At 40.8% G+C, this 20,036-nt stretch overlaps 1 protein-coding gene across 2 annotated transcripts in view; it reads left to right on the top strand.

The window, feature by feature from the left end:
* IGF2BP3 (insulin like growth factor 2 mRNA binding protein 3) overlaps nucleotides 1-20,036 on the top strand; it is a 103,711-nt gene that overhangs the window by 56,601 nt on the left and 27,074 nt on the right. For both annotated transcript variants that reach the window (XM_054564415.1, XM_054564416.1), the window contains exons 4-5: nucleotides 13,719-13,770; nucleotides 13,866-13,929. In XM_054564415.1, coding sequence (XP_054420390.1) covers nucleotides 13,719-13,770; nucleotides 13,866-13,929 — 116 coding nt within the window. The remainder of the gene's footprint in view (nucleotides 1-13,718; nucleotides 13,771-13,865; nucleotides 13,930-20,036) is intronic.

Below are 20,036 nucleotides of genomic sequence, written 5' to 3' on the forward strand. Positions count from 1 at the left end.
GTTGTGGCTACACATGATGCTTAATAAACATGCCCATTGAAAACCATTAACATTCCCTCTCCTTGCCTCCATTTCTTACCTTGATTTTTATTGTTCTGCCATCTATGTGTTATAATGTATTCAACCACAGTGTTTATTGGACTTGCTTACAGACAGCTGTCAGTGTTTACTTTTACCCACAGAAACATTGTTTGTAGTCTTTTGGATGAAACATTTCTCTGATGTTCAGCCTTGCTTTGGTGATATTCAAATGTAGGGAAGGCACCTATAGTGTCTCGATCATTGTAACACAGTTCCCAGTTTTTAGTTTTGCTAGGGGCTTGGTCCTCAAGAAGTTAAAAGTAGATCCAAATGGGGTTCCAGTAATAGGTCAGAATGTCTGAGTGTCTTCAAAAGCCCATCACGGCTGTCACAGGTGCTCCGGCCCCCTCCGCCTCAAAGTGAGTGTTAAGGAGAGGCTCCCCTGCCATATATGGGTGACATAACTCCTATGTCAATAGCAGCAAAATTGCAATTGAGAAAAGGCAAACACAAACTCAAGATGAAGTGTGGAGGGTCTCGTGTGCTGAATAACTGGCCCTTTGTGCTGCACACACCGCCCATGAAGAAGGGGGGTAAGCGGAAAGGATGGCTGTGTGCTCGCGGCCCGCGTGTTTGACTCCCGCTGGCAGCTGAGGGGTTTTGTTCATGTGTAAGAATGGAATGTCCTGGAGGGGTTGCCTGCCGCCGGAAGCTTCCATCAAGCTCCTCCTGATAGGGGTGTAGTGGTGTGCCTCAATCTAATGGTGCTCTTTGCTTGCTTCATCTATATCCTTCCTGTCCTGGTTAGGCAAGGGACAGGTCAGCTCTTGTTTGGTTGGTATTTTCAGTTGAACTGCTTTTTTAAAATGAAGCTACAGCTAAAGAAATGACTTAACTGCCTCTGCTCCCATTGTAAGTAATACAGATTCATTGGATTAGACCTACATTCACATACACGAATGGACATGAGTTTTTAAAGGGCACTATTCAACCCGGTACAGGGGCTTAACCAAGAATTGGAGTTATTAGGGTTTGATAAAGTATAAAAAGACCTAAAATGTGTTCCATTTTAAAGGTGGCTACTAAGGAATTCGTTGGGAGTGGATAAGAGATAAGGTTGGAGAACAATACATGATAATAGCCTTGAACCATGTTAGATTACATGGATTTTCTCCCCCTTGAGAATGCTGGGGAACCTCAAGGGTTTTGAATTCAAAATTCACATAGCATAGTGGATTTTTGTTGTATTCATGACTGAACATTAATTTTGAACTAGCCTTTCTATAGCTCTTCTTTTGAGGAAATTACCAAGTTATTAATCTTAGAACTCACATTAGGATTGGCATTCAAATGGCCAGACCTCTCCCCACTACCAGCCCTGCTGCTAGGATGTATGGAGCTGGCCGCTGGCTGGCTGCTCAGAAACCTCTGTAGGAGTTTGATTCAGTTGTGAGCAATCATAGAGATGCGGAGTTGCAATGTGGATATATGTTTTGAATTTGCCAAGTAGAAGCCACAAGAGCATACAGTTTCCAAACTACTCATGTGCTGGGAGTGGCGAGCTGCAGAACGGGAAACCTGCCACTGGAGAGGGAAGTAGCCTGGGGAGGAGTAGTTTGAAGATTAGAAATTGAGGTTGGTTGGTTTGTTTTGTTTTTGCATCAGCTTTAAAACTCGAGGTGAATTGGATGGGTGAGAAAATAGTCTCTAAGAGGTGAACTTGCTGTTTTATAAGGTTGATTTCCTAAAAAGTGTGCAATTAACAAAATTGTCTTCTCTTACTATAACTTTTCCTTGACTATTGATGGACTTTTGTTACTTTTTAAACCTTTAAAATTATTCGAGCATTCCCAATTCATCAGTGATAGGTACTATCCAAATTGGTACTCAAATCTCTTCTAAAACAGCATGAAGCAGGATCATGTAACAACCTGAGGGGTTAGGATCTGTGTGATAAACTTGCTAAATAGAATTTTGGACCAAAAGCTGTACTCAAGGGCTTAATAAGCAATTTTTAAGTACAGCAAATACATGGCTGGGCTCCAAGGAACACTCTGATCTTGGATACTCACTACCAGAGACTGAGCGCGGCAGGTGGGTTTGGGAGGCCCCGGTTTGCGTAGAGGACCTCCTGGCCCACCTGGCCAATACATTTAGAATGGGGGAAACTCTCAGGGCATTTGTATGGGCTACTTTTTGTCACTAGCTTGGCAATACTGTGGTGATTCGTCCACCCCAAAAGCAATTGAATTTCTTATGAAATACACGTCCGTCATGGGAAACCAATAGTAGTGGATGGAGAGAGTCTACTTGACTTTTGTCCCCCGTCCACTCCCTTCTAGGACTCTGACCTTGTCTCAGCAGGGTTCGGGTCTGCTACAGTGGGTAGGTGGGGCAGGCAGCCTGCTTCCTCCGAACAGTGCCCGAATAAGCCGCGCTTCGGTTTCTGCCCGTTGTTCATTGGTTCCTCCAGTGAGAGATTTAAGGACAGGAGAGGAGAACTTAATTTTCTTGGCACCACTTTTTCATGAAAGAATTTAAAGGCCAATACAATCCAGTCTGATGTTCTCATTTTTTTTCTTGATTGTAAAATGTTCTTTGTAGAAAATAGGGAGAGTGACTAGGAAATAAGAAAAGTCTTCCAATGGCAACATGGTCATGATTCATAGTACAATCTAGTATGACAGGTGTTCTTCTGCACAGCTGTCATGTTGTAGGTATAAATTTATATCCTGCTGCATCTTCAACATCTTCTTTTTTAAAAAAAATTGAGCCATAATTTGCATACCATAAAATTCACCCCTTTAAAATGTACAATTCAGTGTGTTTTAGTACATTCACAGGTTTGGGAACCATTACCACTGTCTTAACTCTGGAACATTGTCATTATTCCAAAAAGTAACGCAATAGCTATTAACAATCACTGACCTTCCTGTCTTCCAGCCTCTTCTAGGCCCCTGGCAACTACTAATCTAATTCCTGATTCTGTGGATTTACTCATTCTGGACATTTCATAGAAATGGAATTATATAATATGTGGCCTCTTTCACATAATATTTTCAAGGTGCATCCATATTGTAGTATATGCTTCATTTCTTTTTATGGCCAGATAATATTCCAGTGTATAAATATGTCATATTGTTTATTCATTCACTAGTTCCAGGTATTTTATTATAAGGCTTTATAGAGCCCAGTAGAATAACTAATGCACATCTGAAGGGGTAATTTTTATGGGAAACATTCTTATCAGTATTTACTTTGGAACCTACCTTTCTTCTCCTTTTCTAGCTATTTTTATTTCTTAAAAGTAAACTTTAAGCAAGGGAAAGTGGGGGAAATGCCAGCCTCTGGGGTAGTCTGCCAGCACTTTGGGGGCTACTTAAATTGGATATTTTTCACCTCATTTAGATAAGTTACTTCTTAATCAGTGGCTGTACCCAGAATGGCATTGGAATTGTAATTAGGCTTTTGAACTGCTGTCTTGCCTCTTTCTTCTAGTCATTTGCAGCTGCTGAGACAGGTAATCCCTGTGGTTCTGCGGAAGGAATGTTAGTTATTGAAACTGGGGTTTGCATCTAGGATTCCTGCCCTAGCCTTTGAATTTCAAAGTCAGGGGTGGAGGCCTGGAAGCAGGGCTAGGCGGGCAGCTGCTGCCTCCCGGTTCCCTGCTGCACTCTCCTGGGGGGCGGGCCACACGGGGCTTGGGGATCAAGGACTGGGGGAAGGCCGTGACTGCGGGGACTGAAAAAGGAAGAGATTGGTGGTCGGGGCTGTGGAATTCCAGGTGGCAGTTAAAAAGAATAGGCTGAATTTGTGTTTGCCAACATGGATTGGCCACCAAGATGGCAGATGGCAGGGCGGGGGGCAAGGAGAGTAACGCCATACTAAGCAAGTTACTTAAAATCGGCCTCAGTTGATTCACCTGCAAAATGGGGATAATAGCCACATTCTGAGGAGTAAAGAAGAAGCTGTATAAAATGTTTAGGACAGCAATTAATATATTAGTTTTATAAAAATTAAAAACTCAACCAAGTATGTCTTCTATAGGTGCATGTGTGAGTATGTAAGCATATACATGTACTTTTTTAAAAACTTGAGTTAAAATTCACATAATCGTAAAATGTTACCATTTTAAGTTGTGCAGGACAGTGGTTTTAGCATCTTGATGCTGTCGTGCACCGTCACCACCAACTCCAGAACGTTTTCTTCACCCCAGGAAGAATCTCCCTGTCCGGTGGCGCCCGCTCCCCATTCTCTTCTCCCTCCAGCCCCTGGCAGCTGCTAATCTACTCTCTGTCTTTGTGGATTTACCTTTCTGATAAATGGAATCATACAATATAGGACCTTTTATGCCTGGCTTATTTCACTTAGCATGATGTTTTCAACGTTCACCCACACTTTAGCACGTTTCAGTGCTTCATTTTTTCCCGTGTGGCTGACTAATATTCCATTGTGCGTATATACCACATTTTGTTTATCCAGTTGGGTTCCCCTTACCTTTTGGTGATTGTGAATCATGTTGCTGTGAACATAGGTATACAACTACTTCTTCAAGTCCCTGCTCTCAATTCTTCTGAGTATATACCAGAAGTGGAATTATTGGATCATATGGTAATTCTATTTTTAAGTTTTTGAGGAACTGCCATATTGTTTTCCATAGAGGCTCCACCATTTTACATTCCTCCCAGCAATGTATCAGGGTTCTAATTTTTTCATATTCTTGCCAAGGCTTATTACTTCCCTTAAAAAAAAATTAGCCATTCTAGTGGGTATAAAGTGACATCTCATTGTGGTTTTGAAATGCATTGCCTTAGTGAATAATGATGTTAAGCATCTTTTCTTGTGACATACATACTTCTGAAAACATCTGGAGAGGCACAGCAAACCAACAGTGGTTTCTTTTAGGGTTTGGGGGAACTACATAGTTCGGAAGCAGGTGGTCAGAAGGAGCCCTATGTTTATATTATTTGGAGAGTTTTTACAAATATTTCTGTTAGTAAAATATAAAGCAGGTTAATGCTGGTCAGTACCTTCATCTGACTGAGTTATACAGAAATAGAGCATCTAGCACCCGGAACATGGGAGTTGATGAAATTCTTTGTCTGCCCAAGGATTGTGATTGTCCTGCAAAGTAAGCCTTGAACTGGTTATAGTTTGTATCATTATGTTTCAGTTTAATTGTATAAAGCAATGAGGCAACTTAGTCAATCATGTGGTGAGGTGCCTGGGCTCTGGCATCTGACAGTTTGGGCTTAAATCGTTCCTTAATCACTTAACCATCTGTGCCGTCAGTTACCCGTCTAGGAAACGGTGTTACCTCATGGGAGTGTGTGGATTAAAGGAGTTAAAATAGAAAAACTGTTTCAGACAGTGCTGCTACGAGAAAGCACCCAAATGTATCTCCCATGGGTCCTTACTCAAAGGCCAGTGTAGCTGGAGAGGAGAGAGTGGCATTAGGTGATGAGTGGGTTACGTGGGCCTCCAGACACTTCCTAGGGATTTGGGACGCTATCCCAAATACAAAGGGAAGCTCTTGGAGTTTAGGGTGTGAGTTGATTAGCCTCGCTTTAAAAAATCAGTCTAGTCCAGCAGCAGAGAGATAATGCAGGCCACTTATGCAATTTAAAATTTTATAGTAGCCATGTTTAAAAAAAGTAAAAAAGAAAACAGGTAAAAATTAGTTTTTATAATATTTTGCTAAACCCAGTATAGCTAAAATGTTACAATTTGAACTTGTAATCAGTATTTTAAAACTTTTTTTATTAAGTCTTCTAAATATGGTATATATTTTACACTTAAGCACATTTCAGGTGCCCAATAGCCACATGTAGCCAGTGGCTATCACTTGGGTAACACAGGCCTAGCTGTTATGAGAACAAGCAATTGGAAACAAAAATGAATCTGGGGAGACACCTTAGGAGTGTGTTGCAGTGGTCCAGAGAGAGAAGTTGGGGGCTTGGTCTAGTGGCAGCTGAAGAGAGAGCAGCTATAGGCCCGGAGCAATATGTAGGAGGTAAAATTATATAGGTGGATTTTAATAATGAGCTTCAGGAAAATGAAGGTTAAATTGTTCAGGTCGAATGCAAGATTTCTGGCATACTTACGTAGATTACTCGCAACACACTGGACAAAGTCACATCACTATAGTTAATAATCACTAGTCTAGTGGGAGAATAAGGATCATGGAGAGATTATAAAATGACATTGCTTTCATTTCCAGGATTAGGTGAGCTCGGGTGCCATGGAAACCGGGTGCTTTACCCTCCCTTGAGGGTGTGACTGGAGTGTAGGTGTGGGGAAGCATATTAAAGACAGGGGAAGAGGTAGGCTGACCAGAACACTGATGACTTCCTACACCATGTGGCAGTTTGGACAACTTCCATTGGCATTTTGGAGCCACTGAAGAGGAGTAACTTCTAGGAGGAGAAGAGCATGGGGCGGTGCGCGGGGGGCAAGGATGTCAGACCCTAGGTTCAGGTAGTTTGGAGGTGGTGGACCTGAGCAGCTGTGTAAAGAATCAGTAGTCGGGCCTGGCTGGTGTGGCTCAGTGGATTGAGTGCTGGCCTGCGAATCAAAGGGTCCCCAGTTTGATTCCCAGTCAGGGCACATGCCTGGGTCGCTGGCCAGGTCCACAGTTGGAGGCGTGTGAGAAGCAGCCACACATTGATATTTCTCTCCTTTTCTTTCTCTCTTCTTTCCTCTCTCTAAAAATAAATAAATAAAATCTTAAAAAATAATAAAATAAATTTAAAAAAAAATTAGTAGTCAGCAGGAAGTTTATCTGGAGAGCGTGAATGACTCCATGCCCACAGGCGACTGGGTGAAGTACAGCTTGTTTTGTCACGGGTGGAGGTGGTGGTGGTGTGGCAAAGGAAGTCTGATCGTGTGTGAGGTGCAGTGCTAGTTTTCCAGCCACCTTTATTTTGGTGTTTTGTGTATGGATAATTAGGCTGCTAGATTGGAGAAGGGTATGAAGAAACTTATTTTGATCATGGTGATGGTTTCATGAGTACATACATGATGGCAAAACTGATAAAATGTTATGCCGTGTATTGTATTTAATATTTAATACTTCAGGGGTTAAAAAAAAACCCCTAGATCATTAGGTAGTATTATTGATCCTAGTTATTTTTATGTTTTATTGAGATATAATTCGCATATCATATAATTGCCCCATTTAAAGTATGCAATTCTGGTTTTAAGTGGCTCACAGATAGGTGCAAGCATCACCACAATCAACTTTAGATCATTTTCGTCCCCTGCAAAGGAACCTTTAGCTATCACCCTGCCTCTCTGACCAGCTCTATGTGACCACTCGTTTACAAGGGGGATCCCCCAAAAATAAAAACCTGGAATCTCCCACAAGATGAGTGTTCTAAGTCCCCATCTGTATCAGTGTACCAGCTGGCATTGTTGTGAGAGGCTGCATTCAGCTTCAGTGACATTTTTGGAAGACTCTTTCAATGCATTTGCCCATTTCATGATGGGTGATTTACAAGTGCACCTGCTCACACCGTGCTGAGTGTTCAGTGTTTGACCCAAACTAGCATGACCGCTGTGGGCTCCCCCTGCCATTCACCCAGTCTCACCCCACAAGACTTGGTTTTTGTTTCCCTGTATGAAGAAGTCCTCAAAGGAAAATGTTTTGCCAATATGGAAGAGGTGAAACAAAAAACCCCCAGAAGCACTAAAAGCCATCAAAATCAACAAGTTCAAAAACTGTTTTTGAGCAGTGGAAAAAAAATGTCTCAATAGATGTATTGCATCAAATGGAAAGTACTTTGAAGGTGACTGAAGTTTAGACATGTAAAAATAATTTACACAATTTTTATGAATAAATATCATTTTTTTGCACCCCCCCCCCCACCCCCTGCCCCACTCCTCGTACTTTCTGTCTCTATAGCATTCCTTGTTCTGGACATTTCATTTGAATGGAATCCTGCAATATGGGGTCTTTTGTGACTGGCTTCTTTCGCTTAACATAATGTTTTCAAGGTTCATCTATGTAGTGGCAAGTGTCAGTACTTTATTCCTTTTTATGGCCAAATAATTTTCCATTGTGTGGCTTTACCACATTTTGTTTATCCATTGATCAGCTGATGGGCAGTTAGATTGTTTCCACTTTAGGTTATTATGAGTGATCTAATTCTTAACCAATATGTTAAAGAAAGCGGTAATCGTTGCATTTAATCATGTGATTCTTTCTTTGCTATTTCTAGTTTTGGATGAACTTTGGATAAGCTTTTCTTTTTTTTTTTTTAAGTGCTGAACATTTGAGATTTTTCAGTTTTAAATATATAAAAAGGGGAAATCCACCAAGGCCTTTCCTCTGAGCTTTAATTTGCTTTCATAGCTTCTTTTCCTCCCAGTTGGAGTTTAGACTTATCTAAGCATAGAGGAATGTTTTCTTTCCGGCTGGAGTAAAAGAAATTCATTTAGGAATAAGAGTTTTGGTTTGTTAGGAGATTGTGGAAATGTTGGAAATGTGCAGTGGAAGTATTTTGGGTTTTGTTTGTTTTTACCATTAAAACAAGGCTGTTTCAAAAAAAAAAACAATTGAGATAGATAGGAGAAAAGACTAGACACTCTAGGAACTGAGAGAAGGCAAGAGCCTAGGTAACAGGAACAGTTGCCTTATCTTCCCAGCAATACAGGATGAGTCAGAAGGGCAGAGTTTACCAAGAGAAGTATTTGCTCGGAGAGGTCAGTGGGTAGGAGTGGCAGGGTGCAGCTTGGTAGGCCTGCTGTGCAAGCGCATTTAGACACAGATGCCTTCCCAGTAGGTTAAAGGAAAACTGGTTACTTAGCATGGCTCAGTCGCGTGGGAGTTGGAAACCCTTCTGGGATTTGTGGAACCGATTTGGCTATATGGGCAGTCTTTCCCCCATCTCTCAGTTGTGATTACCCCCAAAACTTGTGCATAAAACTTGGAGTGAAGACCTCAGAGACCCACTGCAATCCATCCCTGTGTCTGGGTAAAAACCCACAGGTTGTCTGGTTAACTTGTCCTCAGCTAGGCACCAAGATTGATGGCGGACCTATTTTTCTTTTAAGAATTATAGTTTGCTTTTATGTTTTAAAGTCAGGTTTATTGAAATATAATTTACATACAATAAAATTCACCATTTTCAGTGCATAGGATTGTAGTTTCTAACTATTTTTCCAGAGATTTTACACACAGGATAGTTGATAATCAGTAGCATTTTCTTATTACTTAGGAATAGAATGTTTACCAGCAATTTTGTTTTGAACATATTAAACTTTATGCATTATATGCAGTGAAAATTTTATGTACATTTCCTCAATTTTTAAGTTAAAATTTTTCTTGTATTTATTTATATGCCTCTGTGTGTGTATTTATATATACATGTAAATTTATATGTACATATAAATATACATATAAATTTACATGTATATTTGTGTGTGCATATATAAAATAAATGTGTATATAATTTATGGCACTTTGCCGGAGGGCCTTTTAGAGAACATTAGTTTCATTAGAATTATTTCTGCAGGTTTAGTCAACATTATTTATAAATTATGGGCATTTAACTTTGTAATGTTTTCTCTATAGTAGCAAAAGTTAAGGAGATAATAAGCTAAACTATGTGGAAAGTAATGTATTTAATTACTGAACAAACTACTTTTAGGAAGAAGTGAGAATGATGTTTATTGAAATTAACATATTACACTGGCAGTTAGCCCCATCCCACTCCCTACCCCCTCTCCCCTCCAGCTCCACGCCCCTCCACACCCCTGCCTGTCTAGATACCCAAGTTGCCTTAAAGTGGCTTTCATTTAAAAGTTAAGTTTTAAATGGTAGATACACCTTTCCTGCTGCTTGTTACTTGAGATGGAATGAATTAAAATACCTTGTTAGAATTCTGTTAGGCTACATATAAAACATTTCTGGTATTGAAAAACTTTTGTTTTAAAAACATAAGTAGGTTTTATTATTTTTTAAGATTTTCAGGCATTGCATGTTGCACATTACCTCTTTAGATGGCATTATAAGAGGTTTCCTATTTTTTTTGTCTTTATAAAATGTCTGTGATCAACATTGCCTGTGTATCAAATTCACCTCTGAAACTATTAAAAAGAGTACCATTCATAAGAAGCTTTACTAGAATTTCTTCCTGAGAAAATTCACTTATGAACTGGTTAAATGTCTTTTTGTGCTTGTACATTCTAGGTGCTAGGGATAATACACGGAACAAAAAATTCCCGTTCACATGCATTGTTCATTCTAGTGGCTGAGCCAGACAAATGAAATTATATGTATAGTTAGTTAAGTGCTCTGAATTAAAAATTAAGCTTTATGATTTAACAGTAGCTATAATTAGAGACAAAGATTAGTGTGCTTCTATTAATAGGTCCCACTCAAAGGAAATTCACCATGCCAAATCTTCACTATGAAAAAATGTAACTATTCCATTCACAAATAGGTACTAACCTTATTTAAAATGAAAAAATAAATAAATAAAAGCTCATTTCCAGATGAACCTTACTATGTATTTCAAATTGGAGTCTGTAGACAAATTAAAATCCTGAAAGATACCACATAAGATTGATATTCCTTCACAAGAAATTGCTTAAAGTTTAGTAGAAAATTACTGTAAATATTTAGTGTATTTCTTTTTTTTAAATTATATTTTATTGATTATGCTATTAGAGTTGTCCTGATTTTTCTCCCTTTACCCCCTCCACCCAGCACCCCCCATTCTCTCAGGCAATGCCCCCACCCTTGTTCACATTCATGGGTCATGTGGGTCATGCTTCTAAGTTCTTTGGCTACTCCCTTTCCTATACTGTACTGTGCATCCCCATGGCTATTCTGTAACTACCTATTTGTACTTTTTAATCCCCTCACCTCTCACCCATTCTCCCACACTCAGCCTCTCATGTCTTTTTCTTTAACCCCTGACATTTTAATTATGATGTGTGTTGGAGTGGGCCTCTTTGTGTCCATCTTGTTTGGGACTCTCTGTGCTTCCTGAACTTGCATGTCTATTTCCTTCACCAAAGTAAGGGAGATTTCTTTCATTATTTTTTCAAGTTGCTCTCCAATTTTTTGCTTTTTCTCTTCTCCTGTGGCACCCCTATGATGCAAATGTTGGGTGGCTTAAAGTTGTCCCATAGGCAGCTTACACTAACTTTGTTTTTTTGGATTCTCTTTTCTTCTTCTTGTTCTGATTGGTTGGTATGTTCCAGATCATTGATTTGATTTTTGGCTTCATCCACTCTACTGTTGTTTCCCTGTAAATTGTTCTTTATTTCAATTGGTGTATCCTTCATTTCTGACTGGATCTTTTTTATGTTGTTAAGGTCCTCACTGAGTTCCTTGAGCATCCGTATAACCAGTGTTTTGAACTCTGCATCTGAGAGATTGCTTATCTCCATTTCATTTAGCTCTTTTTCTGGAGTTTTGATCTGTTCTTTCATTTGGGCCATGTTTCTTTGTCTCCTCATTTTGGCAGCCTCCCTGCATTTGTTTCTATGAATTAGATAGAGTTGCTTTGACTCCATGTCTTGGTAGCGTGGCCTATTGTAGTAGGTGTCCTGTAGGGTCCAGTGGCACAGCCTCTGCTATCACCCAAGCTGGGTACTCAAGATGCACCCTTTGTGTGGGCTGACTATACCCTCCTCTTGTAGTTGAGCCTTGGTTGCTGATGGCAGATCAATGGGAGGGATTTACCCAGGTCAGTCAGCTGCAAGGGCTGGCTGTGACCACTGATCACCAACTTCCACCCTCCGTGGAGGATCAGCTGTGCAGGGACATGTTGGTGGTACTCCAAGGTGGCCTGTAGCTGTCCACTGGGTGTGCTGGCCCGTGGGGTTGCCTGGATGGTTCAGGCCAAGGTCAGCCCCTACCTGTGTTTTGCCTGGGGCCACCTTGTCTGAGTTATAAAGCAATCCGACATGGCTGCTACTGAGGACGGGCTTGGAGATTTCCATGTAAAGCCAAGCTATGAGTCTAGGCTGCTAGTGTTGGGTCTGGAATTCACTGAAGCCAGCTGCTGCTTGTTTAAGAGGATTTAGTAAGTTGTGAAGCAAGAACCAAAGCTGTTCATATGGAAAAGCAGCTTGGGTGGGCCTATAAATCGGGGGTGGGGCAGGCAGAGTCTCTGGGGGATCTCCAAAGCAGGTCAAACAGTGTTAGCCAGGTTGACGGAATCTTAGATAAGGTACCAGTCTGCCCGATCTGTGGGTGGAGGGGCCAGAAGATGGACAATGGCCTCTTCTCGTCTTGATGCCAGACACCTCGCCCTCCCTCTGTGTGTCTCTGGTGCCCCTCAGGCTGCCACCCCATTGCCGGAGCCCAGAGGGAGTGAGTCTGAGTAGGTGAGTCCATGTGTGGGTTTTTTAACAGAAACTGCTTGGGGCTCTAAAAGTTTCTTCCACTGACTCAGTGTCCACTGGGTTTTGCAGCCAGAAGTTGTGGGGCTTATCTTCCTGGCACGGGGACCCTGGGCTGGGGTTCCTGGTGTGGGGTGGGACTCCTCACTCCCGAGATATCCTTCCTAAATTTTTATCCACCACACAGGGATGTGGGACCAGCCCACTCTGAGTCTTTGCCCCTCCTACCAGTCTGAATGGATGTTTTCTTTAGTTCTGTAGTTGTCAGACTTCCATGTAACTCAATTTCTTTCGGTTCTGAGTGATGGTTATTCTGTATTTTAGTTGTAATTTTGTTGTAGTTGTGCAAAGAGGCAAGCCATGTCTGCCTACACTGCCATCTTGACAGGAAGTCTGTGTATTTCTTAATGGTTTTCTGTGTTCTGGGGGCCAGAAAATATTCTCAAGGGACTGTCCTTTAAATTATGCAATTAAATTAATGAATAATTGGTTCACTCTAAATTAATAGAAACTTATTTTGTTTTACTTTTCAAAAAAAGCTTCTTATACTTATTGTAAGCTAAGGATAGTTGGATTTGGTTTATACCAATGAGGCGTACACCTGCAGTTTATAGTATAATAAAATTTAGTTACTATTTTAACGGCTCCGTAGAATAACACACACAGTATAAGAATGTGGTTACAGGAAAGATGGTAAAAATGGAGACAGTTTAAAACTGTACATTCTGTAACCTATATTGATTTAGAAACATTCACTTCTTTTTTTATACTTTTTACTGTCTAAGTATTGATATACCACTTAGCTTAGTCTTTAGTTAAAGATTCCAGGTAGATTATCTGTGATGCTCTTTATTCATTTTGCAAGCCTCCCTTGAGGGTAGTCTGTTCTGGTATACCCATTATATCTATAAAAGGAAGTTCTTTGAAAAGCAACATCTTAAAGATGAAACTTAACTCGGGCTCTTGTCTTGTGACTTTGTCTACAAGGAGGAAGTACGATGATGTGTTGGAGTATGTATGGGAAATAGATGCTTGCTTCCCCTCCAGCCTCAGGAAGCAGGCAGCTGTGGCTCTGAACACTTGGCTGAGCTGCCTTACTCCTTGGCAATCCACAAGCAATGAGCTGGAAGTTGGGGACCATGCGTAGGAGTGGAGAGATGCCCACTCACTGGATGCTCTCTCTGGTGCCCTTCCCTCACTACCAGAGCACAAAACCCCAGGAAAAAAAATTTTTTTGGCTCTCTTTCATCACAGTTCTTTGTGATTTTCAAACATATTTCTGCCCTTGTTAATAACTTGGGAAACTGAAAATCTGTAATTTTCTCTCCCCCTCCTGATAGGTGCTGGATAGTTTACTAGTCCAGTATGGAGTGGTGGAAAGCTGTGAGCAAGGTACATGTCTTCTCAATTGCTTTCAATTTTGTGAAAGGAGCGAAGTAAAAAGAAAACTAACTTTTTTTTCCCTCTTCCTTTTTCTCTCCCTCTAGTGAACACTGACTCGGAAACTGCAGTCGTAAATGTAACCTATTCCAGTAAGGACCAAGCTAGACAGTAAGCAGTTTGGAACTTTTTTCTTATCTATTTACAATAACTAGTTAAGTATAGTACTTATATTTTGGGCTAGCCGATAGCAGGAAAAACCTTTATTTTGCAATGTTTGACCCTGCAAATCTTTAACAATTGAATGCATAATAAGAATTTGCATTGGTTAAAGTTTTATTACCTTTTCAATATATCTTTAATGACAATTATAGCTTGATATGGTATGAAACTGAATTACTTCCTATTTGCAAAAAGCTGTAGATCTGGTATCATTAAATTACACAAAGATTTTTTTTTTCTTATTGGTATGCTAAATTGCTGGTTTATCCAAAGCCGGTAAGATGATCATGTGTCAAGCTAACAAGAGTGTTAAATGTTTTTTTGCTCCCTGATTTTTCTAATCATTACCATGGTCATTTAGGAGTGTACAGACATTGAATCAATGTAATTTGCTTTTAGATTAATGGAAAAAATATATTTCAATGCAATGAGGGGGTACAACTTTACAGATCAAAAAACCTCCCTTAGGAAAAGGTAATTCCTGAGGCTTGGGAGTGATCTAATGAACAGACTGAGCACTAGAGAGAGAGAGAATGAGAACCCCACCGATGTGGCTTTGACATTCCTGCTCAGATTGCAAACACAGAGCAATGGCGCGCACGGTGCTCGGCAGTGCAGTGCTGAGTGTGAGCATCCCGTGGAGGCCTGATCACGTCCAGGCACCGCGCAGGCAGGAGCAGCCCATCTGCTCTCTGGCTGAGAAAAGGGAAAGGAAGGACCGTGCTGGCTGACCCTGAGCCCGAAAGGGAAATGGTGAAATCAGCTGCAGAGTGGGAACTGGGCCAGTTTACCAAAGGCAGTACCTGGTCCTGGAGGAACTGTGAAAGGAGAGAGATGGCTGCGAAGGTGGGGGAGGGGGGGCGGCGGGGAGACTTATAGCACACAAATGGAACTTTATCTTTTAAGTTGGTGATATTTACATGGTTCAAAATTTTAATGGTACCTTCCTCCCAGTATTGTTCCCCAACTTTCTTGGAGATAACTATATGTAAGACGAGGGAGAGAGGGAGGAGAGAGAGAGGGAGGAGAGAGAGAGAAGAGAGGGGAGAGAGACCTCCTTTTTACACAAGTGATACCATAACCTTTGAGTGTTTTGTACATAGAAATCTATTTTTAATAGAATTTGATTGTGTGGATATAGAATGACTTAGATCCAAATTGGCTGTTTAGCTTTTTCTGAGTCTCTTGCAGTTATGAACAACGCTACAGTGCAGCAATTATCAATATTTTTCATCTCATGGCACACATAAACTAATTACTAGAATTCTGCAGCACACCAAAAAATATATTTTTTGCTGACAAAAAAATAGGTATAATTTTGATTCATTCATACCAGATGGCTATTATTGTATTGTATACAGATGGCTGTATATTGTATTGTATCATACCTGTTGTCATTATTGTATTTGACAACCTAAGGGAAAAGAGGTCAGTGCCCCTGACTAAATAGTCAGGGGTTGCATGTTGTAAAAATCCTGGTGGCGCAGCAATGGGCAGTCACTGTGGTAGCGGATCTCTTTTTGCACATGGCATTGTGCACATGTGTGAGTGTAGCTGTTGGTTAAATTCCTACAAGTAGATCTGCTGAATCAAGATACTTGTGCCTTTTTAAAAATTTTTATTAGTTATTGGCAAGTTATCTTTCATAGAATTTGAACTAAATTTCTGTCCATACCAGGTGAGTGCACATTGCTCTGTGCTTTCCCTAATATGGGCTTTATTGAACTTGGCTGATCTCGTGGGTGAAAAGTAGTGTCTAATCTTGTCAATTCCTTTTTTCCCCTAAAAATTGAGTGAGACCTCTGAGATTCATTCATAACATTTTAATGAGACTTTAAAGATGTTTAAAAATATTCTAATTTTTCTTCTCTTTGTGTCTTTCACTTATTTTGTTTAAATCAACAGTTTATATGAAGTTTTTTGACATCTTAGAAATTGTGGAATACATTGTAAAACTGATTTTTGCAAACTTTATTCATCAACCATATTCTGTAAGAGGAAAGAATGGAACATTTTCACACATTGTGCCCCAAGTAGACGGGAGCGTGAGCGTGAGGGCAGTGAGCACACAGCCGCTCCACCTGTCTCACATGCCTCAGGCTCCACAAAGGTCTACATTTTACAATAAATAATTGGTAGATCCAACTCTGTTGGATGGAAAATAGGGGATAACATGATAGACGCAAGGATATTTGGAGATTGTCAGGGGCCTGTCCTAGTTGTCTTGTTTGAAAACTTATGTAAGGATAGCTAGTGAAGGTGGGGGGAAGTGCTTAGTGTAGCAGTTATTTAGTCATATGGGAGAATGCATGTTGGAGACATAACCATCATCGCTTTGAACTTGAGTAGGAAATTCGTTGACACTTAGCACCTCCTCCATTCCAAGCACTGAGAGCACACACACACACAGGAAGCGAAGACCGGTTAGTCAAGGCCGAATTACTGCCGAAAATAATTCTAACCTGACAGCAAAGTGAATGTGGAGACATTTTAGTTCTAAAACTGTTGTTAGAGATTGGTAGCATTCTGTTGATACCAAGGAGAAAGGAAAAGACTGTTAGGAATTTGTAATTTTGGTAACAAAGTAACCTATACAGATAAATTGGGCATTTAAAATAAAAAGATTTTATTTATTTATTTTTAGAGAGAGGGGAAGGGAGGGAGAAAGAGGGGGGAGAAACACCATCAGTTGCCTCTAGCACACACCGCAAGCGGGGACCAGGCCCACAACCCATGCATGTGCCCTGACCAGGAATTGAACCTGTGACCTTCTGCTTTGCAGGACAATGCCCAACCAACCCACCCTTGCTGGCCAGGGCTAAATTGGGTATTTTAATGAGGGAAATGGTCTTTATTTCTCTTATTCTAATAGTTATCATTTAATCAGCAACAATTAATGACCAAAGGTTGCCAATGAATAAAGACAAAAATCCCTGTCCTCAAAGATGTGCCTTCTGGTGATGAAAGAGTATTTAGAGAGGGATTACCTGATTTTAATTCCTGCCCAAGTCGAGTTTCCTTATAAGAATATTGGGTTTTCTCTCCCTCAAAAATTCCAAAGATCAAAGGAAATTAGGAAGTAATTCTGAGAAAGTTAATAGATTTAAAGAATAGAAAAGTCAGTCTTGTGGTACAGTGTCATGATTTTCTATGAAAGTTTTCTAATAAGTTTAAAAAAAAAGATGTGGAAGACATTCTCATTTCATAAGGATAATTAATTTTATTCATGAGGCACTGCACGGAGTGGAGAAAGCGTGGGTGGCCTCTGACGGTAACCTTGACCGTTCTGAGCTTCCCTTCTCCCAGCTACAAACTGAGCGCTGAAAGGAAACAGACACATCCACTCATATAGGCACATAGTTATAGAAAAACAGTATTATCAAATGGCCTGGCACATGGGCACCAAGGAAATAGTAGCTCCTGTCCACCCCCCTGGTTCTGGCTGCCTGCAGAGCAGCGTGAGGTGCTTTGGGCTGGGAGTCTGGTCCCGCCAGGACGTGCCCCCTGAACCCTGCACGCCTGCTCCCTGGGCCCCGTGCAGCTATCTGCTGCCTGAATTCACATGGTATGGTTTTCCGTGCCCTTTCCCTGGCAGCCCATTCAAAGCTCATCTCTTCAAGTGACTAGGGCTGAGTTGACATTCTCAGTTGCCTTCTTTTCCTCCCTCAGCGCCGGTGACTTGGAGGCTGTGTGACTGGGATGTGCTTGCGCAGGTGTGGGTAGGACGTGAAGGGTAAGAGGATACATTGCAGAGTCCGTTCTGTGGAATGGACCCTGAGCCACTGCTTTCCCAGCTGTGACTCGGGTCAGGTTAGTCTGTTTTAGTTCACACCCCTCTGTAAAGTGGGAATAATTACACTTCTTAACTCATGAGGCTGTTGAGAGAACCTAACATAGTGCTTCCAAAAACACTTATCATAATACCAAGCAAGAACTCCAAAGTTAGCGGCTATTATGCATTTTCCAACATTATTATTGCTGTTGACTATACTCTCTTCTTGCTCTGTGTACTTCATTTCAGATCATGACTGGCCACTGATCCTCAGGAGTTTGGGACCTAGTTTAAAAGCTTTTGTGGCTGCTTCTTTTTGTTACTTAACACTCTATAGATCCCACTTTTGAGAAGGCTGATTCTTCAATAAGGCTGTCTCTCAGAATTTAACATGGAAATCCCTGCCACCTTGTGGCTAAGAAACAGCCAAGGTTAATAGTATTATATTGCTAGGAAATACATATTTATTTTAACCTTAAGTCTCAGATTATTAAATTTATTAAGATAATGAAGTGAGTAAAAATAATAAAAACAGAAAAGTCATTAAAAACAGAAGTATGTATTTAGTATCTCTTGTTCCTTGGAGCAAGAGAGGCTTGGGCTTCTGGTACACCTTCCGGACATGCTCAGATAACACTGTCAAAGATAGACATTACTCATTAGAAGATTGGTAGCGTGTGGCAAGGATAGAACCCTTTAGAATTTGTAGGCATTTAGTTTTTATATTTCTTTTCTTTAGGGTTCTTATTGCTGATGTTTCTTTTTGTTAGGGAGTCAAAGTGTAGTTTGTTTATATTTTGAAGCTATCATTGAAGATCCTTCTATGTCGGTTTCAAGACCTGTATCAGGCACACACGATTATGGTTAGAGGTGTTTGGAGCAACTTGGCTGATGGCTGAGGGGAGGAAAGTCACCCTTTAACTTTAAAAATTAAGTAAATGGAAGATTTATTCTGGAAAAAGAAATAACAGGTAAAGAAGTGAGACAAAGGAATTTCTTGCCATTTTGCCATTCAGGGATATCCAACATTAAACTTGTCATCAAGTTTTGTAGACTTTGTCCCATGCCTCATGACTTTTAAAATTACAAAGATCATTCTGTAGAGTTTTGAGGGTTGTCTTTCTATTAACTATACTTATACTGTTTATAATCTCTAAATAATATTTCATCCCTACCACAGCCTATGTATCCAGTCTTCTGCTGCACACCTAGGTTGTTTGTAGGGTTTGGATGTGGGTGTGTGCACTTTTAGAACCAGTTTAATTAATAAAGCTAGTTGGCCCTGTCTGGGAGGTCATTTGGTTGGAGCATTGTCCTGTAGACCCAAAGGTCGCGGGTTTGATTCCCAGTCAGGGCACATACCCAGGTTGCAGGTTCCATCCCCAGTCGAGGCGCATACGGGAAGCAACCAATCAGTGTTTCTCTTTCACCCCCCCCCCCCGCCCTCGTTTCCTCTTTCTCTAAAATCAATAAGCATGTCCTTGGGTGCGGATTAAAAATAATAAGAAGAAGAAGAAGAAGAAAACATAAAGTCCTTTTTAGGTAGTTCTTTGTCCACAATTATTTCCTTAAGATGTGCCCTGCAGCGGTGTTCCAAGCCTTTCGGTGATTATTACTGAGCTGTATGTTTCAACCTCTTATTCTTGGTACAAGCAGAAAACTGAATCATATGACTTTGCAGTCATGGTTAAACCTCATTTTGTTAGAACCTATGTTATATACAGCAATGAGGTCTGGGAATAAGAAAAGGAAAGTTTTAGACGTGAAGTTTTAGTGGTGAAAGGGATCACAAATCTAATCTCTGAGTTTTGTAGGGGAGGAACCTGGCAGTAAATAAGAAAATGGCCTTTCCAAGGCTACGTGGCTACTTACTGTTCCTGGTGGACCCGAGTTCCAGCTGCGAGTCCATCCATCCTCTTTTCACTGCTAAGATCTGTGTGGGCGCACCCCTGGATGAGTTTAACGTCATTGGGTCTCATTTCTTCTCTCTTCCCCTCTGCCTCATCCTTCATGTAAGCTGCCTATCCTCCCTTTCTCTCTCAGGGCCCTTTTGGCTCTAAACCGTGACCTACCCCAATAAACTTGTCAAAACAGTTAAGTGCTACCAACTAGCAAAACCACTCACTGTCTTCTGAATGACTCCAAATAGTGCCGGCGCGGAGTCGGGTAGTGAAGGGGAACAGCGCCTGAGCAGTGCACCTGTTGGATAAACATCCTTGGGTTCTGTTGAAGTGAATGCATAGGCTTTGTATAAGTATGACAATTGTTCATCATGATGTCTTTT

This window comes from Pteronotus mesoamericanus, unplaced genomic scaffold (assembly GCF_021234165.1).
Source record: "Pteronotus mesoamericanus isolate MK-2021 breed Mesoamerican mustached bat unplaced genomic scaffold, CSHL_Meso_final scaffold_85, whole genome shotgun sequence".
Lineage (NCBI taxonomy): Eukaryota > Metazoa > Chordata > Mammalia > Chiroptera > Mormoopidae > Pteronotus > Pteronotus mesoamericanus.